This window comes from Lepidochelys kempii, chromosome 4 (genome assembly GCF_965140265.1).
Source record: "Lepidochelys kempii isolate rLepKem1 chromosome 4, rLepKem1.hap2, whole genome shotgun sequence".
NCBI lineage: Eukaryota > Metazoa > Chordata > Testudines > Cheloniidae > Lepidochelys > Lepidochelys kempii.
The window spans coordinates 97,895,591-97,919,396 of record NC_133259.1 but is presented as its reverse complement, the minus strand read 5'-3'; the positions used below and the strand labels follow the sequence as shown (position 1 = coordinate 97,919,396).

General features: G+C 43.8%; 1 protein-coding gene and 1 long non-coding RNA gene across 5 annotated transcripts in view; one reads left to right on the top strand and one right to left on the bottom strand.

Annotated features, from left to right (window-relative positions):
- LOC140910688 (uncharacterized) overlaps positions 1-23,806 on the top strand; it is a 30,377-nt gene that overhangs the window by 1,336 nt on the left and 5,235 nt on the right. Inside the window, exon 2 of one of the 2 annotated variants that reach the window (XR_012158697.1) lies at positions 12,114-12,628. This is a non-coding gene — a long non-coding RNA (uncharacterized lncRNA). Of the gene's footprint in view, positions 1-12,113; positions 13,993-23,806 lie in introns of those variants that run through there. The other variant, XR_012158696.1, reaches the window with a different exon arrangement.
- On the bottom strand, positions 960-20,832 carry LOC140910687 (uncharacterized). Of its 3 annotated transcripts, none has more exons than XR_012158695.1 (3): positions 19,917-20,832; positions 12,875-13,070; positions 960-4,991 (listed from the first exon to the last, which is right to left on the bottom strand). XR_012158695.1 is itself a non-coding variant. In XM_073342314.1 (3 exons), exons 1-2 carry the CDS (start codon positions 20,560-20,562, stop codon positions 13,027-13,029), a joined length of 690 nt encoding a protein of 229 aa, XP_073198415.1. In that variant the 5' UTR covers positions 20,563-20,832; the 3' UTR covers positions 960-4,991; positions 13,021-13,026. The 3 variants fall into 3 exon arrangements, 2 of the variants coding, with proteins under 2 accessions (XP_073198415.1, XP_073198414.1); XM_073342314.1 differs by having other exon boundaries at positions 13,021-13,070; XM_073342313.1 differs by lacking the exon at positions 960-4,991 and having other exon boundaries at positions 12,014-13,070.

Sequence of the window (23,806 nt, the reverse complement as noted above, 5' to 3'; positions counted from 1 at the left end):
GTTTCAGAGTAACAGCCGTCTTAGTCTGTATTCGCAAAAAGAAAAGGAGGACTAGTGGCACCTTAGAGACTAACCAATTTATTTGAGCATAAGCAATGCATCCGATGAAGTGAGCTGTAGCTCACGAAAGCTTATGCTCAAATAAATTTGTTTGTCTCTAGGGTGCCACAAGTACTCCTTTTCTTTTTGTGAACCCTTCAAGAGGATCAACAGAGAGCTCTTGGAAGTATTGGCTGCTGCATGGCTTGTTTGATCTAAAGAGAGTATTCCTTATCCATGGCTCTAGCCACCTGTACCTTTTGAATAACATTTGAAATATGTTTGAAAGAAATTTAATATGCTTTTAATTAATAAAAGGTCCATTTTTAAGATGACACGCTGGTTTTTAAGAAAATTGTGTTTGGCTGTAGGCATGATGAATTTTGCCCACAAAGGAATACGTTTCAGAATTTGTCTTAGCTTTTTACCCCTCTTGACACCATTTCATTTTTTGTTATAATTATAGTAAATAGTGGAAGATGATCTCCTGAGGTCCCTTCCAACCCTGATACTCTATGATTCTAAGTGGAATGAGAGCTTCATAAGAAACCATATATGTTTGGCCAAATCCTGCTTGCTTGCAGTTTATGCCAGTGCTGAATGATTCAATGCAAGCTGATAAGGGGTACCTAAAAGCCCTTGCATTGTTCCACTTGAACTACACAGGGACAGAGTTGGGGTTGGGGCAAGTTTGTGTCACAAAGGCAATAATATGGTGGGGGGATACACATAATTTTGTGTAAGAAATGCTGAAATAGGCAGTTATGAAATAACCTGCACACAGTGAGAAAAAGTTTCTCCCTGCCACCTGTTAATTATAATCTGGCATATGCTTTGAAGCATATATATTTTTTACCATTCAGTTGAGTTTTTATGTTACTGATGTATTTTAAAAACTCCTAACTGTTGTAACTCCTGCTTTTTCCATTATTTTGAGATGGTGGAGCATCACAAATGGCAAGGAGTCGGACCAAAGAGCTGAGTGTTAGGCTGTTATGGCTTTCCTTTTTACCAACTCCTCACAGAAAATTGTTGAAAAACATCAGCTGGCTGAACTTCCTTCTTTGAGGGGATTGTCAAAAATAGGAGGCACTTAGTATCTGAAGTCCTATTGACTTTCACTGAGACTTAAGCATATAAGGACCAGAGCTGAAAGGCATTTAGGTACCTAAAGATTTAGATAGACACCTAACGGGATTTTCAAGAGCACCTGGATGCTTAACTCCCATTGAAATTAATGTTGAGAGGAACAATGCCTAAATATCTTTTAAAAATTTGGACCACAACGACTAAGCAAGCATTGTAAGTACAATTACTTCCCTGTCCTCCCTCTATTTCTGTGTTACCCCCTCTGATTCATTTCTATTTCCAGAATATGAATTGGATGTCAATAGTGAAAAAGTTAAAAAAATGTGGTTCACTGTATTAATTCACTTGTCTGAATCAGACATTGAGAAAGATGGTGATAAAGTTGTTTCTGATCAAATTGAATGCTGTGGTAATCTTATGGCATCTGTGCAGCTGAAATGACACATTCATTCAAAGTAGCATAATGTCTGGTTTAAGCCTCAATTACATTGGTCTTTTAATTGCGCAAGGGAACTGTTTAAAAATAAGTTTAAACAGTGTTCCCACTAAAAGCATCGAATGCATCCGATGATGTGAGCTGTGGCTCACGAAAGCTTATGCTCAAATAAATTTGTTAGTCTCTAAGGTGCCACAAGTACTCCTTTTCTTCTTCCCACTAAAAGAGTTTCTAACATGGTTTGGTAGTGTGGCACAGTCTAGAAAGTGATTTCTAGAAACTAAGTCTGATATGGTTTGACTGTACCAGCTGGCCAACTCATTAGCAACTAATGTCCTTGGCTGCAGCCATGATTAAACATGATTGATTACTTTACCTTAAGGGCATGGACTTTTATCCACATCAAGCAATCAGACACAACATGAATCAGAGAAGTGTAAGACTGGAAGGGATCTCAATAGGTTATCTAGTCCAGTCCCCTGCAGTCAAGGCAGGACTAAGTAAATAACTAGACCATTCTTGACAGGTGTTTGTCTAATCTGCTCTTAAAAACCTCCAAGGATGAAGATTCCACAACCTCCCTCGGCAATTTGTTCCAGTACTTAACTACCCTGATAGTTAGGAAGCTTTTCCTAATGTCCAACGTAAACCTTCCTTGCTTTAATTCAAGCCTATTGCTTCTTGTACTATCCTCAAAGGTTAAGGAGAACAATTTTTCACCCTCATCCTTGTAACAACCTTTTATGTACTTAAACAGTTATGTCCCCACTGGGTCTTCTCTTCTCCAGAGTAAAACCCAAGTTTTTCAATCTTTCCTCATCGGTCATGTTTTCTAGACTTTAATCATTTTTGTTGCTCTCCTATGGCCTTTCTCCAATTTGTGCACATCTTTCCTGAAATGTGGCGCTGAGAACTGGACACAATACTCCAGCTGAGCCTAATCAGCGTGGAGTAGAGTGGAAGAATTACTTCACATATCTTGCTTACAACACTCCTGCTAATACATCCAGAATTACGTTTGCTTGTTTTGCAACAGTATTACACTGTTGACTCATTTAGCTTGTGATCCACAAAAACTCCCAGAATTCTTTCTACAGTACTCCATCATAGTCAGTCATTTCCCATTTTGTATGTATGCAATTGAAGACTACACACTTAAAGGAGAGTCCTATTTCGTAATTTGCAGTGAATCTTTTTCAAAGGAATGACAGTGTTCATGCATGCATAGTTTGTAGAGCTTATTTTTGCATGGTTGATAGGACACTGGCTATTCTATTTTTAAACTCTATATAGGGCAGAGCTGATATAAGATGAAAATCCAATTCTGCCAGGTCTATTTATGAGCACTACGTGGGGTGTGAAACTCTTTGAGGGAGAAGCTACGCCAATTGGTCTCAAAGCTGCAAACTAAGTTAAAGAACATCATAATAAATGCAGTGAATAGTAATACAAATCAGAAAATATATGGAGCAGAAGGAAAAACGTTCTCTGGGAAGTCAAACATTTGGAGCCAGGGAACACTTATAAAGAGTAATATGTTTCTAAAAATAGAATGAGAGATGCAATGGAGATGGCTATAAATATACCCATGACACATCATTTCATGTTATTTGATTATAGTTCCTTTCTGACAGCATACACATCTATTATGCTGGTGTCACTTGAAATTAACAACAATTGAATATCATGAATGCTGGGGATTTTCTGCAGTTCTTCATTTTGTATTCTCCATGCACAGTTGTTGTGGAGAATTACCAAAATTAGGTCTTCATATCAAGTCAGCCTCTTACAGTAGTTCTTGAATTGCTTTTCTTATTGCAATGAAAAAAACTTAAAAAAAAAAAAATCAAGTGAGTGGCTGGATTTTTTGATCGAGAGCCAAACAGGAAGTTCTTGACAGAGCTAGGAGGAGAGATTTCTTCAGCTTCCTGTTTCATGAAGGCAAAAGGAAATGATCTGAGAAATATGGAACAACATTATTTTAAGAAACATTCTGATGAGAGGAATGATACAGCTACAGAGGGATGGGTGAAAAATGGCCTGCAGCTGCCTACACTGCCAGCTGGGATCAGCCTGAGGACACTGAAAAATGAATTGTACTGTTTTGTTCCACCAAGTCAAACACATTCACACTTGTTTTAGACTAGGAAATAAATGTTGCTATTGCTTTTGAAGAGGCAAATGAAAGTAGGTTTAGTGTTGTTGGGGACACTGGGCATGGCCATTAGGTAACTCGAGGGGATGGAAGACCACGAGTGTCGAAGCCCCCTTGCACTAGGCCCAAGTGTCCTTGCCCCCACCGCCTGGAGGCACTCGCAGCAGTTATGCTGAGGATCTGCAACAATATGTTGCAGAGTCAGACTGCCTGAAACTAAACAAGGCCAAACAGGGCAGATATGGAAGAACAGTGCTGAATAAAACAGCTTTATGTATGGTTTAACAAGGGAACTAGCTGGTAACTGGATTGGCTGGCTATATGGATACTTAGAGCAGCTTGCTATTGGATAAGTATGCTGAAGAAAGGATGTATAAAAGCCTGTGTAACTTGCTGCTCTGTGTGCAGGAATTGAGATTCTATTCTCCCTGTACCTTCTTTGAAGCTTCAAATAAACTTTTCTGCTTCTCCACACCATTGTGATTATTGGGTGACGCACATCGGGCAACGAACCTTGCTGTTGTTCGCCTCTGGCACTGGGTGCCGGCAACAGTGTTGCTCTCTGGAAATGAGGATAGCCAGCATTATCTTAGCCGGATTCTTATGCATATACACAGTTGTCAACTTTGCAGAGAATCCAGATCTGGAGAGGAGCAAGGGTGTTTGTTTGGTAATGGGGATGGAGGCAGAGAAGGGGGTGTCACTGGATTGGGAAAAGACAGTAGTGAGGATCTCATCCTGACTCTGCAGGGGATCTGCTGGATGCCAGAGTAGAAGCTCTACTTCATAGAAATGTAGGGCTTGTTACCCACACAAAATTTCTGTTACTCTCACACTCTAGGGGCACCCACCTTTACCCAGTTCCTAGGGCTCAAGGCGTAACCCTCTTAATTTAGGGACCCATCCTTACCCTGTTCCTCGGGCTCAGGCTGTCAATCTAGGCACCCATTCTTATCCTTCTGTGGGCTCAGGCGTAACCTTACTCTCTTACTGGTAAAAGACCCCGCAATCCTGCAAAGAGCCTTACACAGTAATATCCTACGTAACCTCTATTTATTAACAACCACCAAAACAGAATGTACACGTTACACATACAATGCTCACCACTCCCAATAAGACAGATGAACTTTTCCCTGTTGGCCAGTCAGGATCAGGTCCATCTGCGGGACTCCAGTTTCTGCACGGTGTCATTGGCAGAGTGTTGAGGTCTGGCAGCTCTGTTCTTGGGGCTGTGTTCTGGAGTTGGTTCCCAAAAAACTTCCTTTTGGACCCCTGTTTACATAGTGAAACTTGAGTCCTACTTAGCTATACTTTAACCACTCATTTTACTAAAATTTTACCAATCCTAACATAGTGTAACAAAATTCTCTAACCAATCATACCCCACCACCTTAATTAATTTACACCTAGCAAAATTAATTATGAAACAGAAACAATCAAAGAACCAGAGAGAGATCATACAAACAAACAATAGGGAAGTGGGGACCATAAAGATAAAACAAGAAAGAAATGAGGATTTCACAACCACAACTATTGATAAGTGATTTCTTGCCAGATAAGAATGCTATCAAACTAAGTTTTCTTTAACCATCTTAAGATCTGTTTCTTTATCTGGTGATAGTGGGTGATATTATTAGGACAGGATCTCCTAAACAGCCTGATATTACATTGTTTTAATGTAATTTAAATGGAATGTGAGGTTGTGACTTCCTGCTTTTTTAGCTAATGGCTGCTGCTCTTTTAATATGGCTGCAGACAAAAGCCTTTTTCTTATAGGACTAGATGTGATCTTGAGTGGTCATCCAGTCCAGCCTGCTGCAGATAAATCTAGACCATCTCTGACAGGTGTTTGCCTAATCTGTTCTTAAAAACCTCCAATGACAGGGTTTCCAAACTTTCCTTTGTAGTCTACTTTAGTACTTAACTATCCTTATAGTTCTAATATCTAAACTATCTCTCTCTTGCTGCAGATTAAGCCCACTAGTTCTTGTCCTACCTTCAGTGGACATGGAGAACAACTGATCACCATCCTTTTTATAACAGCTCTTCACGTATTTAAAGAGTGTTATCAGGTCCCCTTTCAGGCTTTTTTTAAAAAAAAAAAAAAAAAAGACTTTCTTCATAGGTCATAGTTTCTAAACCTTTTATATAAACCTCTTTATATAGAAGCCTCTTACAGGAAAACTAGCAACAAAAGCCCTGCAAGAGAGCTGCTAAGTGCTTCACTGGAAGGGATGGCTACCAAGGAGCAAGTGGCTTGAGCGGTTAGTTTTCTTGAGGAACAGGTCTCTGAACATACCTAGGACACAGGAATTGATGCCAATTTCCTGGAATTGGTGTCACAAATCCGGGCCTGTCCTGGCCAAGCTAGGACTGCTGGTAAGTTTGCATAAATTAAGTGACAGCTTTAAAAAACAAAACTAACTTTGATATAAGTTCCTCTTAAAATAGTTAATAATTCAGCTATTAGAATACAGTGAGCTTCTTTAAAATAATCAGTCAGGATGTGTTCTTGAACAGTTGTTTATGTACTGTTATTTATCTTCTATACTCCAATGTGGGGCACACAATCTTATTTACTGTCCTGTTTGCTCTGCTGTATAACCTACCCTGCCACAGGATGAGAAGCAAACACTTCAGCAAAAAAATTTTTAAAAAAAGATTAGATAATTACATGAATATGAAAAATATCTTGCAGTTACATTAGCAAGTTAAAGTGTTACAAGGACTGTCATCCTTTGGGGCCAAACTCAGCTCTGGTATAACAACTCTGTTGAAGTTAATGGAGTTGCAGCCCTGATTCCAGCATATCGTTTGCCTTCTGTGGAATGGGGTGCAGTAAGGCCACAGCCCACTGCTCTGACTCTTTTGAGCTCAAGAAATGGAAGCACCAGGGTTCTTGCTGTCCCGCTGCAGATGCGCAAATCAGTTTCTTATATGAAGCTATAACTGTAAGAATCATATACTTAATTGCCATTTACTCCAGTACAAAAATAGGATAGAAGAAATAGTTGAGCCTTTCTCTGGTAAAACAGCCACTGCAAACTAGGAAATACTTAATATATCAGTTCACTGAAAGTATCTAAATGCTATGCAGTTTTTTGTAAGGACTGATTAACATGACCTTCATTCAGATGCCTAAAGAAAACATTTAGAAATACTCCATGAGATTAATAGTGATGTTATGTTGACAGGGGGTTATGCATTTCCAAATATTTTCTTTTGGTGATAGTATATTAAAAAATAAAAAGCCTTAATCAGTGCTTTCACCTGATGCTTATAGAATCTAATCCTGTCCCAACTACAAAGGTCACACGAGGAAAGGTAAGAAGCAGCCACTGAAGGTCTCTTCACTCAAACTATTTAGACTTCAGAAGAGTCAGAGCATGATTTTATGGGCATCTCTTTATCTACCATATAATGACCTTCAGGATTGAAGCACAATTTGTCACTGCAGTAGCTGAGAGAATGTCTTCAAATGGATGAGCACAGGCCCAAGCTTAGATGCTGATAACACAAAATGTCTTACTATTCAGACTGGCGAAGGAGAAAAAAACCCATCTTACACAAATAAGGGTTCTGTGCATTCACAAAATCATGGTAAGCCATTTGGGCTGAGATGCCTCAACAGGGCCAAATCCTCAGTAAAGAGTTAATAATGGCTCTGCCCTGCTCCTACAGAATGTAGATTACTTGGCTTTGGCTACACCACCTTTCAACCACAAAACACAGTTTGGGTCTTCTCCAAGTCTATATATAAATTAAGCCAGATATCAAAGCTGATTCATAGGGTTGCCAACTTTCTAATAGCACAAAACTGAACACCCTTGCCCAGCCCCATGCCCCACCCCTTCCCCTGAAGACCCACCCATGCTCCACCCCTTCTATGAGGCCCTGCCCACCCTACCCTCCATCGCTCGCTCTCCCCCACCCTCACTCACTTTCACCATGCTGGGGGTTGGGGTGCGGGAGGGCAGGAGGGCTCCAGTTGGGGGTGCGGGCCCTGGGGTGAGGGTGGGGATGAGGGGTTTGGGCTGCAGGAGGGGGGCTCTGGGGTGGGGCAAGGGGTTGCGGTGCAGGGGGTGTGTGTGTGAGGGCTCTGGCTGGGCATGTGGGCTCTGAGTGCGGGAGAAGGCTTCAGGCTTGGGCTCGGGGTTGGGTGCAGGGGGGTCTGGCTGGGGGTGCATGCTGTGGGGTGGGGCCATGGATGAGGGATATGGGGTGCAGGAGGATGCTCCGGGCTGGGACTGAGGGGTTTGGAGGGCGGGAGGGGATCAGGGATGGGGCAGGGGGCTGCGGTTCAGGGGGGGAGTGAGGACTCTGGCTGGAGGTGTGGGCTCTAGAGTGGGGCTAGGGATGAGGGGTTTGGGGTGCAGGAGAGTGCTCCAGGCCGGGATCAAGGGGTTCAGAGGGCGGGAGGGGTTCAGGGTTGGGGCCTGGGGCCCAGGAAGGGGTCAGGGTGCAGGCGGCGCTTACCTCAGGCATCTCCCCGAAGCAGCGGCATGTCCCCCTCTGGTTCCTACGCGAAGGTGTGGCCAGGCAGCTCTGCGCATTGCCCCATCCACAGGCACCACCCCCGTAGCTCCCATTGGCTGCAGTTCCCAGCCAATGGGAGCTGCAGGGGTGGCGCTTGGGGCGGTGGCAGCATGCAGAGGCCCCGGGTTGCCCCTACGCATAGGGCCCGGAGGGTGGACATTCTGCTGTTTCCCAGGAGCCCTGCTGCCACAGTGCTGCCAACTGGACAGTCAACGGCCTGGTCAGCGCTTGTCGACTGGGTTCAAAAACTGGACACCTGGTCACCCTACTGATTCAGCTGAGCATTATATGACAAGTAGGTTTAAATAGGAGCATGAATTTATTTTAGGAGCAGAAAAAGGCCATCTGATCCAATACACTCCTGCCCTAATCCTGCAGTCTATCAGCTGTGGAAGTGTTGGCAGAAAAATTAACACGATCCTTGTTTATAGTATATAGGAATCTGCTGACAATCGTTTTCACACTTTGAATCATAATGGTCACAGCCTGTTATATTATTGTAGAGAGCTGAGTGTGGCTAGGAAGTGGATTATCTTCTTTCCTTTATGCATATTCACTTTATTGCCCAGACAAGCAAATCTTATTTTGCTGACAATGTTTTTTGATTGGTCTTTGTATGTAAGAAGGATAGCATACCCATTGGATGACTAATAAGATGTTTGTCTGATAACCGGTAATTAGTAGTATTTTGGATATATGTACAACTTGTGCTTGGAACTTTGTCTGATTCAATCCTTCCTAGCGCAGTTTGGCTTTTTCCTATTACCTGACATTGGAATGATTATATGCATTGTCTAAGGGTAGACGTTTACAGGTTAACTCCCCAAGTAATAGTAACTGGTTTGCAAGAAATGCCTATGGCCTCTACATTTCCTTTCTTTCACAGTTAAGAATCCAAGTCTAGAGAACCAATGATGTTAAGTGCCTCACAATTGATCCAAAGGAACATTTTCTCATAAAAGAGAAAGATATACATAGTGTTAGCCAATGTGCCCACTTAAGCCTGGTACCTTGTACCTTACTTCTGGCCAGCTTCTGAGCCACCTATATGTCATCATAACAGTTAAGGAGGATTGTGAGTAGCCAAGAGTAAACACATTGACTGTGTGGAACTGAAGACATAGTTCCCAGCTGAGGACCTCATTTTTATGAGCTTCTGTCAGTTGGAGATGTCACAGATTTAGGCTACAGATGACTAACTTTACTTTTTTAAAAGCATGCAGCAAATTAAAGCAAAACATAAGCCCTATTGAGTTAATTTTGGGTTTGTGGGGTGTCATAAATATAAAGGGAAGGGTAAACCCCTTTGAAATCCCTCCTGGCCAGGGGAAAGCTCCTCTCACCTGTAAAGGGTTAAGAAGCTAAAGGTAACCTCGCTGGCACCTGACCAAAATGACCAATGAGGAGACAAGATACTTTCAAAAGCTGGGAGGAGGGAGAGAAACAAAGGGTCTGTGTCTGTCTGTATGCTGGTTTCTGCCAGGGATAGACCAGAAATGGAGCCTTAGAACTTTTAGTAAGTAATCTAGCTAGGTATGTGTTAGATTATGATTTCTTTAAATGGCTGAGAAAAGAATTGTGCTGAATAGAATAACTATTTCTGTCTGTGTATCTTTTTTGTAACTTAAGGTTTTGCCTAGAGGGGTTCTCTATGTTTTTGAATCTAATTACCCTGTAAGATATCTACCATCCTGATTTTACAGGGGGGATTTCTTTATTTCTATTTACTTCTATTTTTTATTAAAAGTCTTCTTGTAAAACACTGAATGCTTTTTCATTGTTCTCAGATCCAAGGGTTTGGGTCTGTGGTCACCTATGCAAATTGGTGAGGCTTTTTATCCAACATTTCCCAGGAAAGGGGGGGTGCAAGTGTTGGGAGGATTGTTCATTGTTCTGAAGATCCAAGGGTCTGGGTCTGTAGTCACCTAGGCAAATTGGTGAGGCTTTTTACCAAACCTTGTCCAGGAAGTGGGGTGCAAGGTTTTGGGAAGTATTTTGGGGGGAAGGACGCGTCCAAACAGCTCTTCCCCAGTAACCAGTATTAGTTTGGTGGTGGTAGCGGCCAGTCCAAGGACAACGGGGGTAATATTTTGTACCTTGGGGAAGTTTTGACCTAAGCTGGTAAAGATAAGCTTAGGAGGTTTTTCATGCAGGTCCCCACATCTGTACCCTAGAGTTCAGAGTGGGGGAGGAACCGTGACATGAAAAACCTCCTAAGCTTATCTTTACCAGCTTAGGTCAAAACTTCCCCAAGGTACAAAATATTACCCCCGTTGTCCTTGGACTGGCCGCTACCACCACCAAACTAATACTGGTTACTGGGGAAGAGCTGTTTGGACGCGTCCTTCCCCCCAAAATACTTCCCAAAACCTTGCACCCCACTTCCTGGGCAAGGTTTGGTAAAAAGCCTCACCAATTTGCCTAGGTGACTACAGACTCAGACCCTTGGATCTTAAGAACAATGAACAATCCTCCCAACACTTGCACCCCCCCTTTCCTGGGAAATGTTGGATAAAAAGCCTCACCAATTTGCATAGGTGACCACAGACCCAAACCCTTGGATCTGAGAACAATGAAAAAGCATTCAGTGTTTTACAAGAAGACTTTTAATAAAAAATAGAAGTAAATAGAAATAAAGAAATCCCCCCTGTAAAATCAGGATGGTAGATATCTTACAGGGTAATTAGATTCAAAAACATAGAGAACCCCTCTAGGCAAAACCTTAAGTTACAAAAAAGACACACAGACAGAAATAGTCATTCTATTCAGCACAGTTCTTTTCCCAGTCATTTAAAGAAATCATAATCTAACACATACCTAGCTAGATTACTTACTAAAAGTTCTAAGACTCCATTCCTGTTCTGTCCCCGGCCAAGACGACTACAGACAGACACAGACCCTTTGTTTCTCTCCCTCCTCCCAGCTTTTGAAAGTATCTTGTCTCCTCATTGGTCATTTTGGTCAGGTGCCAGCGAGGTTACCTTTAGCTTCTTAACCCTTTACAGGTGAGAGGAGCTTTCCCCTGGCCAGGAGGGATTTCAAAGGGGTTTACCCTTCCCTTTATATTTATGACATGGGGCAGGAGACAATTTTATCTCTGAGAGATCTATCCTCTTCCCCCACCCCCAAATCTAAAGCAACCTTCCACTGTGCCCCTGCCCGCACACCACTTCCCAGCAACATACCATGTTGGATATTTATTATTTGTAGGGAGGCAGCCCCTAAAGGCTGCAACCAAGATTGGAGGCCGATTGTGCTAGGCACTGTGCAATAAAGCTCCCTCTTGGGGGTGGAGGGGTGTCCTGGCATTCCATTGATGGCTCTTTAAGTACTTTGAGGTCATCAAATGGAAAGTAGCAGGATAGTGAAAATTTCAGAACTTTCATGTTCTCTGTGTATATAAATCTCCCCACTGTATTTTCCACTGCATGCATCCAATGAAGTGAGCTGTAGCTCACAGAAGCTTATGCTCAAATAAATTTGTTAGTTTCTAAGGTGCTACAAGTCCTCCTTTTCTTTTTGCGGATACAGACTAACATGGCTACTACTCTGAAACCTGTCACTTTGGATTTGGTTGTGTCAGAGGCAGGGGTGGTGGTGTTGTTTCGTTTGTTGTTAATGGCAGGGAAATAAATTGGGACAATGATATTTGGTTTTCCAAGTAGCAAGGAAACATACAGCCCAGGTGTAGGTGTTTGCACTTATTATTTCCCAGGGGAGGAGGGGTTTCCCCCTATATATCAAAATTTGTTGTGAGGTGGCTGTGGTGTACTCTTTCATTTAATTTATAGTTTTAAAGTATTATTTTGATTTAAATCTAATCTTTTACCTTGTATTTTCTGTTTTGTTTTAACACAGGTGGTTGGCAGCAGGACAGCTGGAGGGAAGGGATCTCTGGGTCTAGGAAGAGATGGCTGGACAAAAGGGATTGCACAACTACAAATAGGCAAAAGTACCATATTTTTGTGCCAACTTGATTCTGATTCAGTGCTGAGCCCTACAGGCAGGGTCTCTTCAGCCTTGGTGCCAGGTAGTGTCTCATTCCCTGGGAGTAAGGGCCATTCCTTGCCTTGAAAGGCATATTTTCTTCCAAGGTTAGCTGTCTGCCCTTCCCACTAACAAGTTGTACAATCTCGCAAGTTACGTTAAGTATTTTTCCTCCCTTCCAGGGAAGTTTATTAGCTCTTCCTTCCTTTGAAGGCAGGAGGTGCTTACACCCCATCATATACTTAGTCCTCTTCCTCCTACAGAAGAGGAGCACAAGCATGTTGGGTGAAAAGTCTGCATTTCTGTGAAAAGCTCTATGGTAATGCACAGAGTAAAGTCTATTGTAGGAGGCTTCCGAAAACAGACTTCTCGGGGGATCATCACAGGTACAATCTATAGCATTCTTGTGTTCTGCCTTCAGGGAACACCACCTACTTATCTGTTTTTAGAGAAGACACACACCCACACTATTTTATTATCTTCACACTTGTCAAACTGTCTAGAGGGACTCACGACCATGAGTGCCAACCTCAGGGCCGACTGTTAAGAAACAAACCGGTTGTGTGTTCTATAATTAGATTTCACCAACCAAGCATCAATTGAGAACTCCACAAATACTATAACAGCCTTACCATGGAGTCACAAACAGTCCTCTTGGGCACTCTGGTCTATCTTGCAGCCCGGGTAAGCCTGCCTCTGGGACAGATGGTCCCTTACACCAAAAATCACAACAATATTCAGGTTACTCCCAGTCCCAAAGGACCAGTCAGTCACTTACTCCAGGTCAAATGCACCACACATCTCTCAAAGATAATGCTTGTAGGAATCCTATATTAAAACAAAAGAATTAACTTAGAAAAGAAATGTGTTATTTGCAAGGTTAAAGCAAGTAAACAAACACACAACAGAGATATAGTCATAGGTTCCAGAGGATGATTGTAGATGCTGTAATATGCAAGCTTTATATGTCATTTAGGGCCAACCCAAGCTAAACAGCTGGGGACTCCTTGCTTATGCTTAGAAATCTTTGCCCCTCAAAGCTCAAGCAGTATAGGGGTAACAATTTCTCTTTAACAGGAATTTTTATTCCCTTTCCCCAGCGTCCAAGCTTGTGATTGGACAAGGGTTTGTGCACATACTCTCTTCAGAGCTGTGGGGAAGCAATCAAATAGTCTTTAGACCACAATAGCTTGTCTGATGTCTGTAGACCTACTTTTGTTGGGGAGGAGATAACACCTTATGGTAAACTGGTATTTCATACTTTATAATGCTTCTCCCCTGACTGTGGGGGATTTAAAGTCTTAGCAAACATTTTTTATAGTTACAGAGCAAACATTTAAACATTACCTTATAACATGGGATACAGATATTATAAGTAGGATTAATACATGCAGCATCCTACAATCATTCCATAAAGTCTAAACACATTCTTATAACTCGAATATCTATTTTAACTATACAAACACACAGGTAAGCAAGCCAGACAGGTTTCCAGCTATGCATTTGTCAGTGTTCAGTGAAGCCTAGGGCCTTGGCATGAGCTAGCACTGGGTCTGCCAGCATCACAGTAGTAATATTTCAGTTAGGGACCTAGAAGCAACCACGCTGTAATTTTATGCAACCATTATAATTCTCTTAATTGGATGGAGGCGCGTGTTGAGTGAGTACTCTTCCCCCCAGGGACATGTTCAAATAATAGTAAGGAGACAGGAGCCTTATAAATTCCCCAACAATAGGCAATATAAACACATTGATTTCAGTAAGCCAGGCAGGGCACAAGGGCATGGAAATCTTTGTTTTCCCCACATAGCAATAGAGAGTACTGTCCCTAGGCCACTGGCTCAGGGCAACTAGTACATTTTAATACTTGGAAAGAAGACTTCAAATGAAAATTCGTAGTGTTCTGAACACTACATTACCAATGGCAAATGCAAATTGGTTAGGATGTGGCTCCTCTAAGGAGACGTGTTGCCATGGAATTCTATTTTTAACAATTCCATACATCCTGGAATAGTGCTGCAATCCTAGCACCAGGGGTGCTGTGTGAGGATATAAATAGCATCACTTATCAGCTAACACTGCTGGTCTTTCCTGGTGTGAGGCAAAAACATAATTCCCAAAGAGAACAATGCAATGTCTGCCTTTTGTCGCACGTCATTAAAAAAAGGAAGAAACCAGGGGTCAAAGTAAAGGAACATTAACAAGAATGCCTGTAGACTAGAGATAGGCTGAGGGGGCATACCCATTGACTTTAATGGTAGCAAAAAGGGAATGCCCACGTTCTCTAATGGGAAGAGAACAATAGTAGGTGACCCACATTCCCTAATAAAGTTCTTTTCTGGGCTGGGTGCATATGTTTGGTACTATTCCAGTCATGTGCAGGCTATTAAGGTTTGTGTGGCTGATTATCCAGTATAGCATTCAGGTTCCTGGCTCGCTAGTTCTTCTTCTGTGCCCACTACCCCTGCTGTTTGGGTGTAAAGTATAGGAGCTAGGCAGGCAGTTTCCATTTCTTTTTCCTCTGTTTTTTCTCTCAATCTCCTAAAATGACCGGAGGAACGCCCCCTATTCTTCCTGGCTTGAGTAAGCAGTACTCCATCCTATGCTCCCTGTCCTCTTTGATTGCGGGTGAGAGCACCTGAATGCCCCTAGACTACAAGAGACAGAGGAATGCCCATAGATTACAAAGGAGCCTGGAGAGTGGAGATCAGGGTTAGGCTGCCACAGAAGCTTCTGCACTGGTTGTTCACTACTACCACAAGATCCCCCCAACATAAGGGTAACCTTCCTCTGGCCGGTTAAACTGCCATTGCTGTCAGGTTCTGGTAACAGTATAGTGCAAAGTTCAGATCTGATCCACTGTCTCTCATTTATCTTTAGGGTATGTCTACACTACGAAATTAGGTCGAATTTATAGAAGTTGGTTTTGTAGAAAGCGTTTCTATACAGTCGATTGTGTGTGTCCCCACACAAATGCTCTAAGTGCATGTAGTCGGCAGAATGTGTCCACAGTACCGAGGCAACTGTCGACTTCCATAGCATTGCACTGTGGGTGGCTATCCCACAGTTCCCGCAGTCTCTGCCACCCATTTGAATTCTGGGTAGAAATCCCAGTGCCTGATGCGGCTAAAACGCGGGTGGTTCTGGGTACATATCGTCAGGCTCCTGTTCCCTCCCTCCCTCCCTCCCTCCGTGAAAGCAAGGGCAGACAATTGTTTTGCACCTTTTTTCTTGAGTTACCTGCGCAGACGCCATACCACGACAAGCATGGAGCCCGCTCAGTGAACCGTCACCGTATGTCTCCTGGATACTGGCAGACGTGGTACTGCATTGCTACACAGCAGCAGTTTATTGCCTTTTGGCAGCAGACAGTGCAGTATAGCCATCTTCGACGTAGTCCTGGGTGCTCTTTTAACCAGGTGCCTGGGCAAACATGGGTGTGACTCAGCCAGGTCATTTCACTTTTAAGTTTCGTCTCATGGCGATTGAGTCCTACCGGCAGTGCACTGTCTTTTAATCTGCAGCCAGCAGAAGACGATGGCCAGTAGTCATACTGCACCGTCTTCTGCCGAGCACCCAGGAGATGACGATGGCTAGCAGTCGTACTGCACAGTCCGCTGCCAGCAAGATGTATAAAGATAGATGAAGTGGCTCAAAGAAATAGACCAGATTTGTTTTGTATTCATTTTCTCTTCCCTCCCTCCTTCTGTGAAATCAACGGCGTGCTAAACCCAGTTTTGAGTTCTATCCTTGAGGGGGCCATTCAGTTTCTAACAAAGCAACCCGCTTTGTTGATTTTAATTCCCTGTAAGTCAACCCTGTAAGCCATGTCGTCAGTCGCCCCTCCCTCCATCAGGGCAACGGCAGACAATCGTTCCGCACCTTTTTTCTGTGCGGACGCCATACCACGGCAAGCATGGAGCCCACTCAGATCACTTTGGCAATTAGGAGCACATTAAACACCACACACATTATCCAGCAGTATATCCAGCACCAGAACCTGGCAAAGCGAAACTTGGCAAGTAGGCGATGTCAGCGCGGTGACGAGAGTGATGAGGACATGGACACAGACTTCTCTCAAAGCACGGGCCCTGGCAATGTGGGCATCATGGTGCTAATGGGGCAGGGTCATGCGGTGGAACACCGATTCTGGGCCTGGGAAACAAGCACAGACTGGTGGGACTGCATAGTGTTGCGGGTCTGGGACGATTCCCAGTGGCTGCGAAACTTTCGCATGCGTAAGGGCACTTTCATGGAACTTTGTGACTTGCTTTCCCTTGCCCTGAGGTGCAAGAATACCAAGATGAGAGCAGCCCTCACAGTTGAGAAGCAAGTGGCAATAGTCCTGAGGAAGCTTGCAACGCCAGACAGCTACCAGTCAGTCAGAAATCAATTTGGAGTGGGCAAATCTACTGTGGGGGCTGCTTTGATGCAAGTAGCCAACGCAATCAAAGATCTGCTGATATCAAGGGTAGTGGCCCTGGAAAACGTGCAGGTCACAGTGGATGGCTTTGCTGCAATGGGACTATTTAGAAAAGCTGGACGTGCACAAGTCCATGGGGCCGGACGAGTTGCATCCGAGAGTGCTGAAGGAATTGGCAGCTGTGATTGCAGAGCCATTGGCCATTATCTTTGAAAACTCATGGCGAACCGGGGAAGTCCCGGATGACTGGAAAAAGGCTAATGTAGTGCCAATCTTTAAAAAAGGGAAGAAGGAGGATCCTGGGAACTACAGGCCAGTCAGCCTCACCTCAGTCCCTGGAAAAATCATGGAGCAGGTCCTCAAAGAATCAATCCTGAAGCACTTGCATGAGAGGAAAGTGATCAGGAACAGCCAGCATGGATTCACCAAGGGAAGGTCATGCCTGACTAATCTAATCGCCTTTTATGATGAGATTACTGGTTCTGTGGATGAAGGGAAAGCAGTGGATGTATTGTTTCTTGACTTTAGCAAAGCTTTTGACACGGTCTCCCACAGTATTCTTGTCAGCAAGTTAAGGAAGTATGGGCTGGATGAATGCACTATAAGGTGGGTAGAAAGCTGGCTAGATTGTCGGGCTCAACGGGTAGTGATCAGTGGCTCCATGTCTAGTTGGCAGCCGGTATCAAGTGGAGTGCCCCAAGGGTCGGTCCTGGGGCCGGTTTTGTTCAATATCTTCATAAATGATCTGGAGGATGGTGTGGATTGCACTCTCAGCAAATTTGCAGATGATACTAAACTGGGAGGAGTGGTAGATACGCTGGAGGGGAGGGATAGGATACCGAAGGACCTAGACAAATTGGAGGATTGGGCCAAAAGAAATCTGATGAGGTTCAATAAGGATAAGTGCAGGGTCCTGCACTTAGGATGGAAGAACCCAATGCACAGCTACAGACTAGGGACCGAATGGCTAGGCAGCAGTTCTGCGGAAAAGGACCTAGGGGTGACAGTGGACGAGAAGCTGGATATGAGTCAGCAGTGTGCCCTTGTTGCCAAGAAGGCCAATGGCATTTTGGGATCTATAAGTAGGGGCATAGCGAGCAGATCGAGGGACGTGATCGTTCCCCTCTATTCGACATTGGTGAGGCCTCATCTGGAGTACTGTGTCCAGTTTTGGGCCCCACACTACAAGAAGGATGTGGATAAATTGGAGAGAGTCCAGCGAAGGGCAACAAAAATGATTAGGGGTCTGGAACACATGACTTATGAGGAGAGGCTGAGGGAGCTGGGATTGTTTAGCCTGCAGAAGAGAAGAATGAGGGGGGATTTGATAGCTGCTTTCAACTACCTGAAAGGGGGTTCCAAAGAGGATGGCTCTAGACTGTTCTCAATGGTAGCAGATGACAGAACGAGGAGTAATGGTCTCAAGTTGCAGTGGGGGAGGTTTAGATTGGATATTAGGAAAAACTTTTTCACTAAGAGGGTGGTGAAACACTGGAATGCGTTACCTATGGAGGTGGTAGAATCTCCTTCCTTAGAGGTTTTTAAGGTCAGGCTTGACAAAGCCCTGGCTGGGATGATTTAACTGGGAATTGGTCCTGCTTCAAGCAGGGGGTTGGACTAGATGACCTTCTGGGGTCCCTTCCAACCCTGATATTCTATGATTCTATGATTCCCTAACTGTGGTGGGGCCATAGACGGAACCCATATCCCTATCTTGGCACCGGAGCACCAAGCCGGCAAGTACATAAACCGCAAGGAGTACTTTTCAATAGTGCTGCAAGCACTGTTGGATCACAAGGGATGTTTCACCAACATCAACGTGGGATGTCTGGGAAAGGTACATGATGCTCGAATCTTCAGGAACTCTGGTCTGTTTCAAAAGCTGCAAGAAGGGACTTTATTCCCAGACCAGAAAATAACCGTTGGTGATGTTGAAATGCCTATATGTATCTGTGGGGACCCAGCCTACCCCTTAATGCCCTGGATCATGAAACCATACACAGGCAGCCTGGACAGTAGTCAGGAGCTGTTCAACTACAGACTGAGCAAGTGCAGAATGGTGGTAGAGTGTGCATTTGGACGTTTAAAGGCACGCTGGCACAGTTTACTGACTCGGTTAGACCTCAGCGAAACCAATATTGCCACTGTTATTACTGCTTGCTATGCACTCCACAATATCTGTGAGAGTAAGGGGAAGACGTTTATGGTGGGGTGGGAGGTTGAGGCAAATCGCCTGGCTGCTGGTTACGCACAGCCAGACACCGGGGCGGTTAGAAGAGCACAGGAGGGCGTGGTGCGCATCAGAGAAGCTTTGAAAACCAGTTTCATGACTGGCCAGGCTACGGTGTGAAAGTTCTGTTTGTTTCTCTTTGATGAAACCCCCTGCCCCTTGGTTCACTCTACTTCCCTGTAAGCTAACCACCCTCCCCTCCCCTCCTCCCTTCGATCACCGCTTGCAGAGGCAATAAAGACATTGTTGCTTCACATTCATGCATTCTTTATTAATTCATCACACAAATAGGGGGATAACTATCAAGGTAGCCCAGGAGGGGTGGAGGAGGAGAGAAGCACCAGGAGGGGTGGTTGAAGAGGGAAGGACAAGGCCACATAGCACTTTAAAAGTTTAAAAGTTATTGAATGCCAGCTTTCTGTTGCTTGGCCAATCCTCTGTGGTGGAGTGGCTGGAGGCCCTCCCACCATGTTCTTGGGCATCTGGTTGAGGAGACTATGGAACTTGGGGAGGAGGGCGGTTGGTTACACAGGGGCTGTAGCAGCAGTCTGTGCTCCTGCTGCCTTTCCTGCAGCTCAACCATACGCTGGAGCATATTGGTTTGTCCCTCCACCCTCCCCGTGGCTAACAGCGGGGAACATTTCTGTTCAGCCACAGGCAAACAGCCCAGCAGGAACAGGCACCTCTGAATGTCCCCTTAAGAAAAGCACCCTATTTCAACCAGGTGACCGTGAATGATATCACTCTCCCGAGGATAATGGAGAGATAAAGAATGGATGTTGTTTGAACGCAAGCAAACATACACTGCAATGCTTTGTTCTACAATGATTCCCGAGTACGTGCTACTGTCCTGGAGTGGTAAAGTGTCCTACCATGGTGCATGGAATAAGGCTGCCCTCCCCAGAAACCTTTTGCAAAGTCTTTGGGATTATATCTAGGAGAGCCACAAATGCTAGGGCAAATTAATCATTAAACATGCTTGCTTTTAAACCATGTATAGTATTTTAAAAGGTACACTCACCAGAGGTCCCTTCTCTGCCTCGCGGGTCTGGGAGGCAGCCTTGGGTGGGTTCAGGGGGTACTGGCTCCAGGTGCAGGTTGAGAAACAGTTCCTGGCTGTTGGGAAAAATGGTTTCTCTGCTTGCTTGCTGTGAGCTATCTTCCTCGTCCCCAAAACCTGCTTCCGTGTTGCCTCCATCTCCACTGAAGGAGTCAAACAACACGGCTGGAGTAGTGGTGGCTGAACTCCCTAAAATGGCATGCAGCTCATCATAGAAGCAGCATGTTTTGGGCTCTGACCCAGAGTGGCTGTTCGCCTCTCTGGTTTTCTGGTAGACTTGCCTCAGCTCCTTAAGTTTCACACGGCTCTGCTTTGGGTCCCTGTTATGGCCTCTGTACTTCATGCCCTGGGAGATTTTGACAAATGTTTTGGCATTTCGAAAACTGGAACGGAGTTCTGATAGCACGGATTCCTCTCCCCGTACAGCGATCAGATCCCGTACCTCCTGTTCGGTCCATGCTGGAGCTCTTTTGCGATTCTGGGACTCCATCATGGTCACCTCTGCTGATGAGCTCTGCATAGTCACCTGCAGCTTGCCATGCTGGCCAAACAGGAAATTGAAATTCAAAAGTTCGCAGGCCTTTTTCTGTCTACCTGTCCAGTGCATCTGAGTTGAGAGTCCTGTCCAGAGCGGTCACAATGGAGCACTCTGGGATAGCTCCCGGAGGCCAATACCATCTAATTGCATCCACAGTACCCCAAATTCGACCCAGCAAGGCCAATTTCAGCGCTAATCCCCTTGTTGGGGGTAGAGTAAGGAAATTGATTTTAAGAGCCCTTTAAGTCGAAAAAAGGGCTTTGTCATGTGGACGGGTGCAGGGTTAAATCGATTTAACGCTGCTAAATTCGACCTCAACTCCTAGTGTAGACCAGGGCTTAGAGTACTATGAACACTTAGAGCACTGTAAAGAATGTTGTTTTCTGTGTATCATGTGACTGCCTGCGATAGATAAGGTGAGAAGCCCATTTGGAACAGATAGATAAGTCTGTTCCCTTCGTCATGGTTTGTCCAGAGGAACCCATTGCTGGAGCTGGAGTAGAGCCAGATATGTGGAAAAACATTCAGCCAAGAATAGGCCTCCTCTAGGATCTCACCCTTCCCTAGCCATTCACCAGTGACTACATGTCTGTGGGAAGGGAGACTTTTTCCCAGGGAAGAATCCCCCAAAGTACTGCTCCAGCCGTTTAAAATGTACAGAAAAGCAAATGAGGAAAGTGAGGGTAAACTGAGGGCCTGTTTATAGAAACATGATAGAATTACCAGGATATTTTTTTTCAGTTATCTACAGAAGGTTGTATGGTAAATGTGACTTTCAATTTAATGAAACTTTATTGGTGTGACAAGCTATACAAAGTGTTTCCAACATGTGTTGTTTGAGACATCTTTCACATGTCAGACGTAGGCAATCTCTGCCCACAGTAGGACTATATATGTTCAGGGGTTTATCATTTGCATTACTTAGTAATATTCTGTGGTTGTAAAGACTGTAGACTTTATTCTTTTCTCATTTACACCAGTGCAAATTAGAAGGAATCTGGATGAAGTCAATAAAATTAGGAGGTGTAAAACTGAAGCAATTGTGGTGAATCAGAGGTAGCCTTTGTGTTATGTCTACAAATTAAGGATTTGGGGGGGTGGGGAGGAAGATGTCATTTTCTTAAAGAATGGATATTATTAATCATGTAAGTGGAAATAAGTGATTTCTAGATAGATATTCTCCAGGGGTCATTCATGATTTTGCTTGAAGTATCTTACAATCAACAACAAACAAAATACAACAAGTAGGTGTCAAAAATCAGAAGGACTGGAGGAGGGAGAACAAAGGAATCAGTAATGTGTTTACATAGGCTAACTATGTGCACAGCTAAATTTTTTGAGACAGTTATTTTAATATAAACAAGCATTTTATAGGACCACTATTAACTGGATGGTAACCTATCTCTAACAGTCTCCCCTAAAATTAAGCAATTCAGATTTCTATTTCTCAGTCTTTCCCCTGTCTTTGGATTTCTAGAATGTGTTTCTTCCTACACCATCCCCTTGCTTCTGTCAATCTCTCTTCCTTTTTATTGAGCTGGGTATTAAAATTCTTCTTGCATCCGACATCTGTCCCTGCCATGCATCACCTTTTTTGTGGGTGAGTACTGGAGAGTACTCTATTAGTCTACACTAGAAAATTAGATTGACCCAACTACATCCCTCAGGCATGTGAAAAATCCACACCCCTGAGTGATGGACTTAAATTGACCTAAATCCTCATGTACATAGTGCTAGGTCAATGGATTCCTCTGTCTACCTAGGTATTGCCTTTTGGGGAGGTGGATTACATACTAGTGATAGAAGAACCCTTCCCATCCATGGAGTGAGTTTCTGCTCTACACTGAAGTGCTACAGTGGTGCAGGTGCAGTGCTGCAGCTATACTGCTGTAGCATTTTAAGTGTCGACATAGTCAGCTTTATAGAGAGTGTGGTGGCTTTGCAAGCAAGTCGAGCTACCATTATGCTTTCAATTCTCATTCACATCTAGAGCTGAGTGGGAATTCCTTGACACTTCAGTGAATCCCCATTTTTCAATCAAAAGTTTTTGTGGGAAAGGGTTAGTCTACACAAATTTGTCTTGACATTGTCAAAAATAAAAAAAAAATTCCAGTTTTTCATTTCAAAGTGACTTTTTGTTTTGAAATTTAATCTAATTGTATTATAATTTTTAAAAATGGTTGAAAACCATGTTTTGACCAGGATTTTTGGATTTTCAGTTTGTGAAAATGTGAGAGATTGACAATGCATCATCAAGGATCTACAACCTATCCTGAAGGACGACCCATCACTCTCACAGATCTTGGGAGACAGGCCAGTCCTTGCTTACAGACAGCCCAACAACCTGACGCAAATACTCACCAGCAATCACACACCACACAAAACAGAACCACTAACCCAGGAACCTATCCTTGCAACAAAGCCCGTTGCCAACTGCGTCCACATATCTATTCAGGGGACGCCATCATAGGGCCTAATCACATCAGCCACAATATCAGAGGCTCGTTCACCTGCACGTCTACCAATGTGATATATGCCATCATGTGCCAGGAATGCCCCTCTACCATGTACATTGGCCAAACTGGACAGTCTCTATGTAAAAGAATAAATGGACACAAATCAGACGTCAAGAATTATAACATTCAAAAACCAGTCGGAGAACACTTCAATCTCTTTGGTCACTCAATTACAGACCTAAAAGTGGCAATACTTCAACAAAAAAAACTTCAAAAACAGACTCCAATGAGAGACTGCTGAATTGGAATTAATTTGCAGACTGGATACAATTAACTTAGGCTTGAATAAAGACTGGGAGTGGATGGGTCATTACACAAAGTAAAACTATTTCCCCATGTTTATCCCCCCCGCCAACTGTTCCTCAGACGTTCTTGTCAACTGCTGGAAATGCCCCACCTTGATTATCACTACAAAAGGTTCCCCGCCCCCCGCTCTCCTGCTGGTAATAGCTCACCTTAAGTGATCACTCTGGTTACAGTGTGTATGGTAACACCCATTGTTTCATGTTCTCTATGTATATAAATCTCCCCACTGTATTTTCCACTGAATGCATCCGATGAAGTGAGCTGTAGCTCACGAACGCTTAAGCTCAAATAAATATGTTAGTTTCTAAGGTGCCACAAGTCCTCCTTTTCTTTTGGTGAAGTTGTGAATGTTCATTAGAGAATGAGAACTGTTTTCCATCCATCTCTACTTACAGCCCTGGGTAACAGAACTTGCTTGAAGGAACCAGGTGTATGGCTAAACACTGGGGTTATATCTGTCCTGTTATTAGTATTAAAGAATTCTATGTGAT

What these genes read in the sequence shown, in the direction of transcription:
- LOC140910687 (XM_073342314.1), bottom strand. Translation starts at nt 20,562, where the DNA reads ATGCACTGGACAGGTAGACAGAAAAAGGCCTGCGAACTTTTGAATTTC. An exon ending in AGGCAGAGAAGGGACCTCTG is followed by an intron (nt 13,071 to 19,916) that starts GTGAGTGTACCT and finishes GTTTTAATATAG; the next exon opens with GATTCCTACAAGCATTATCT.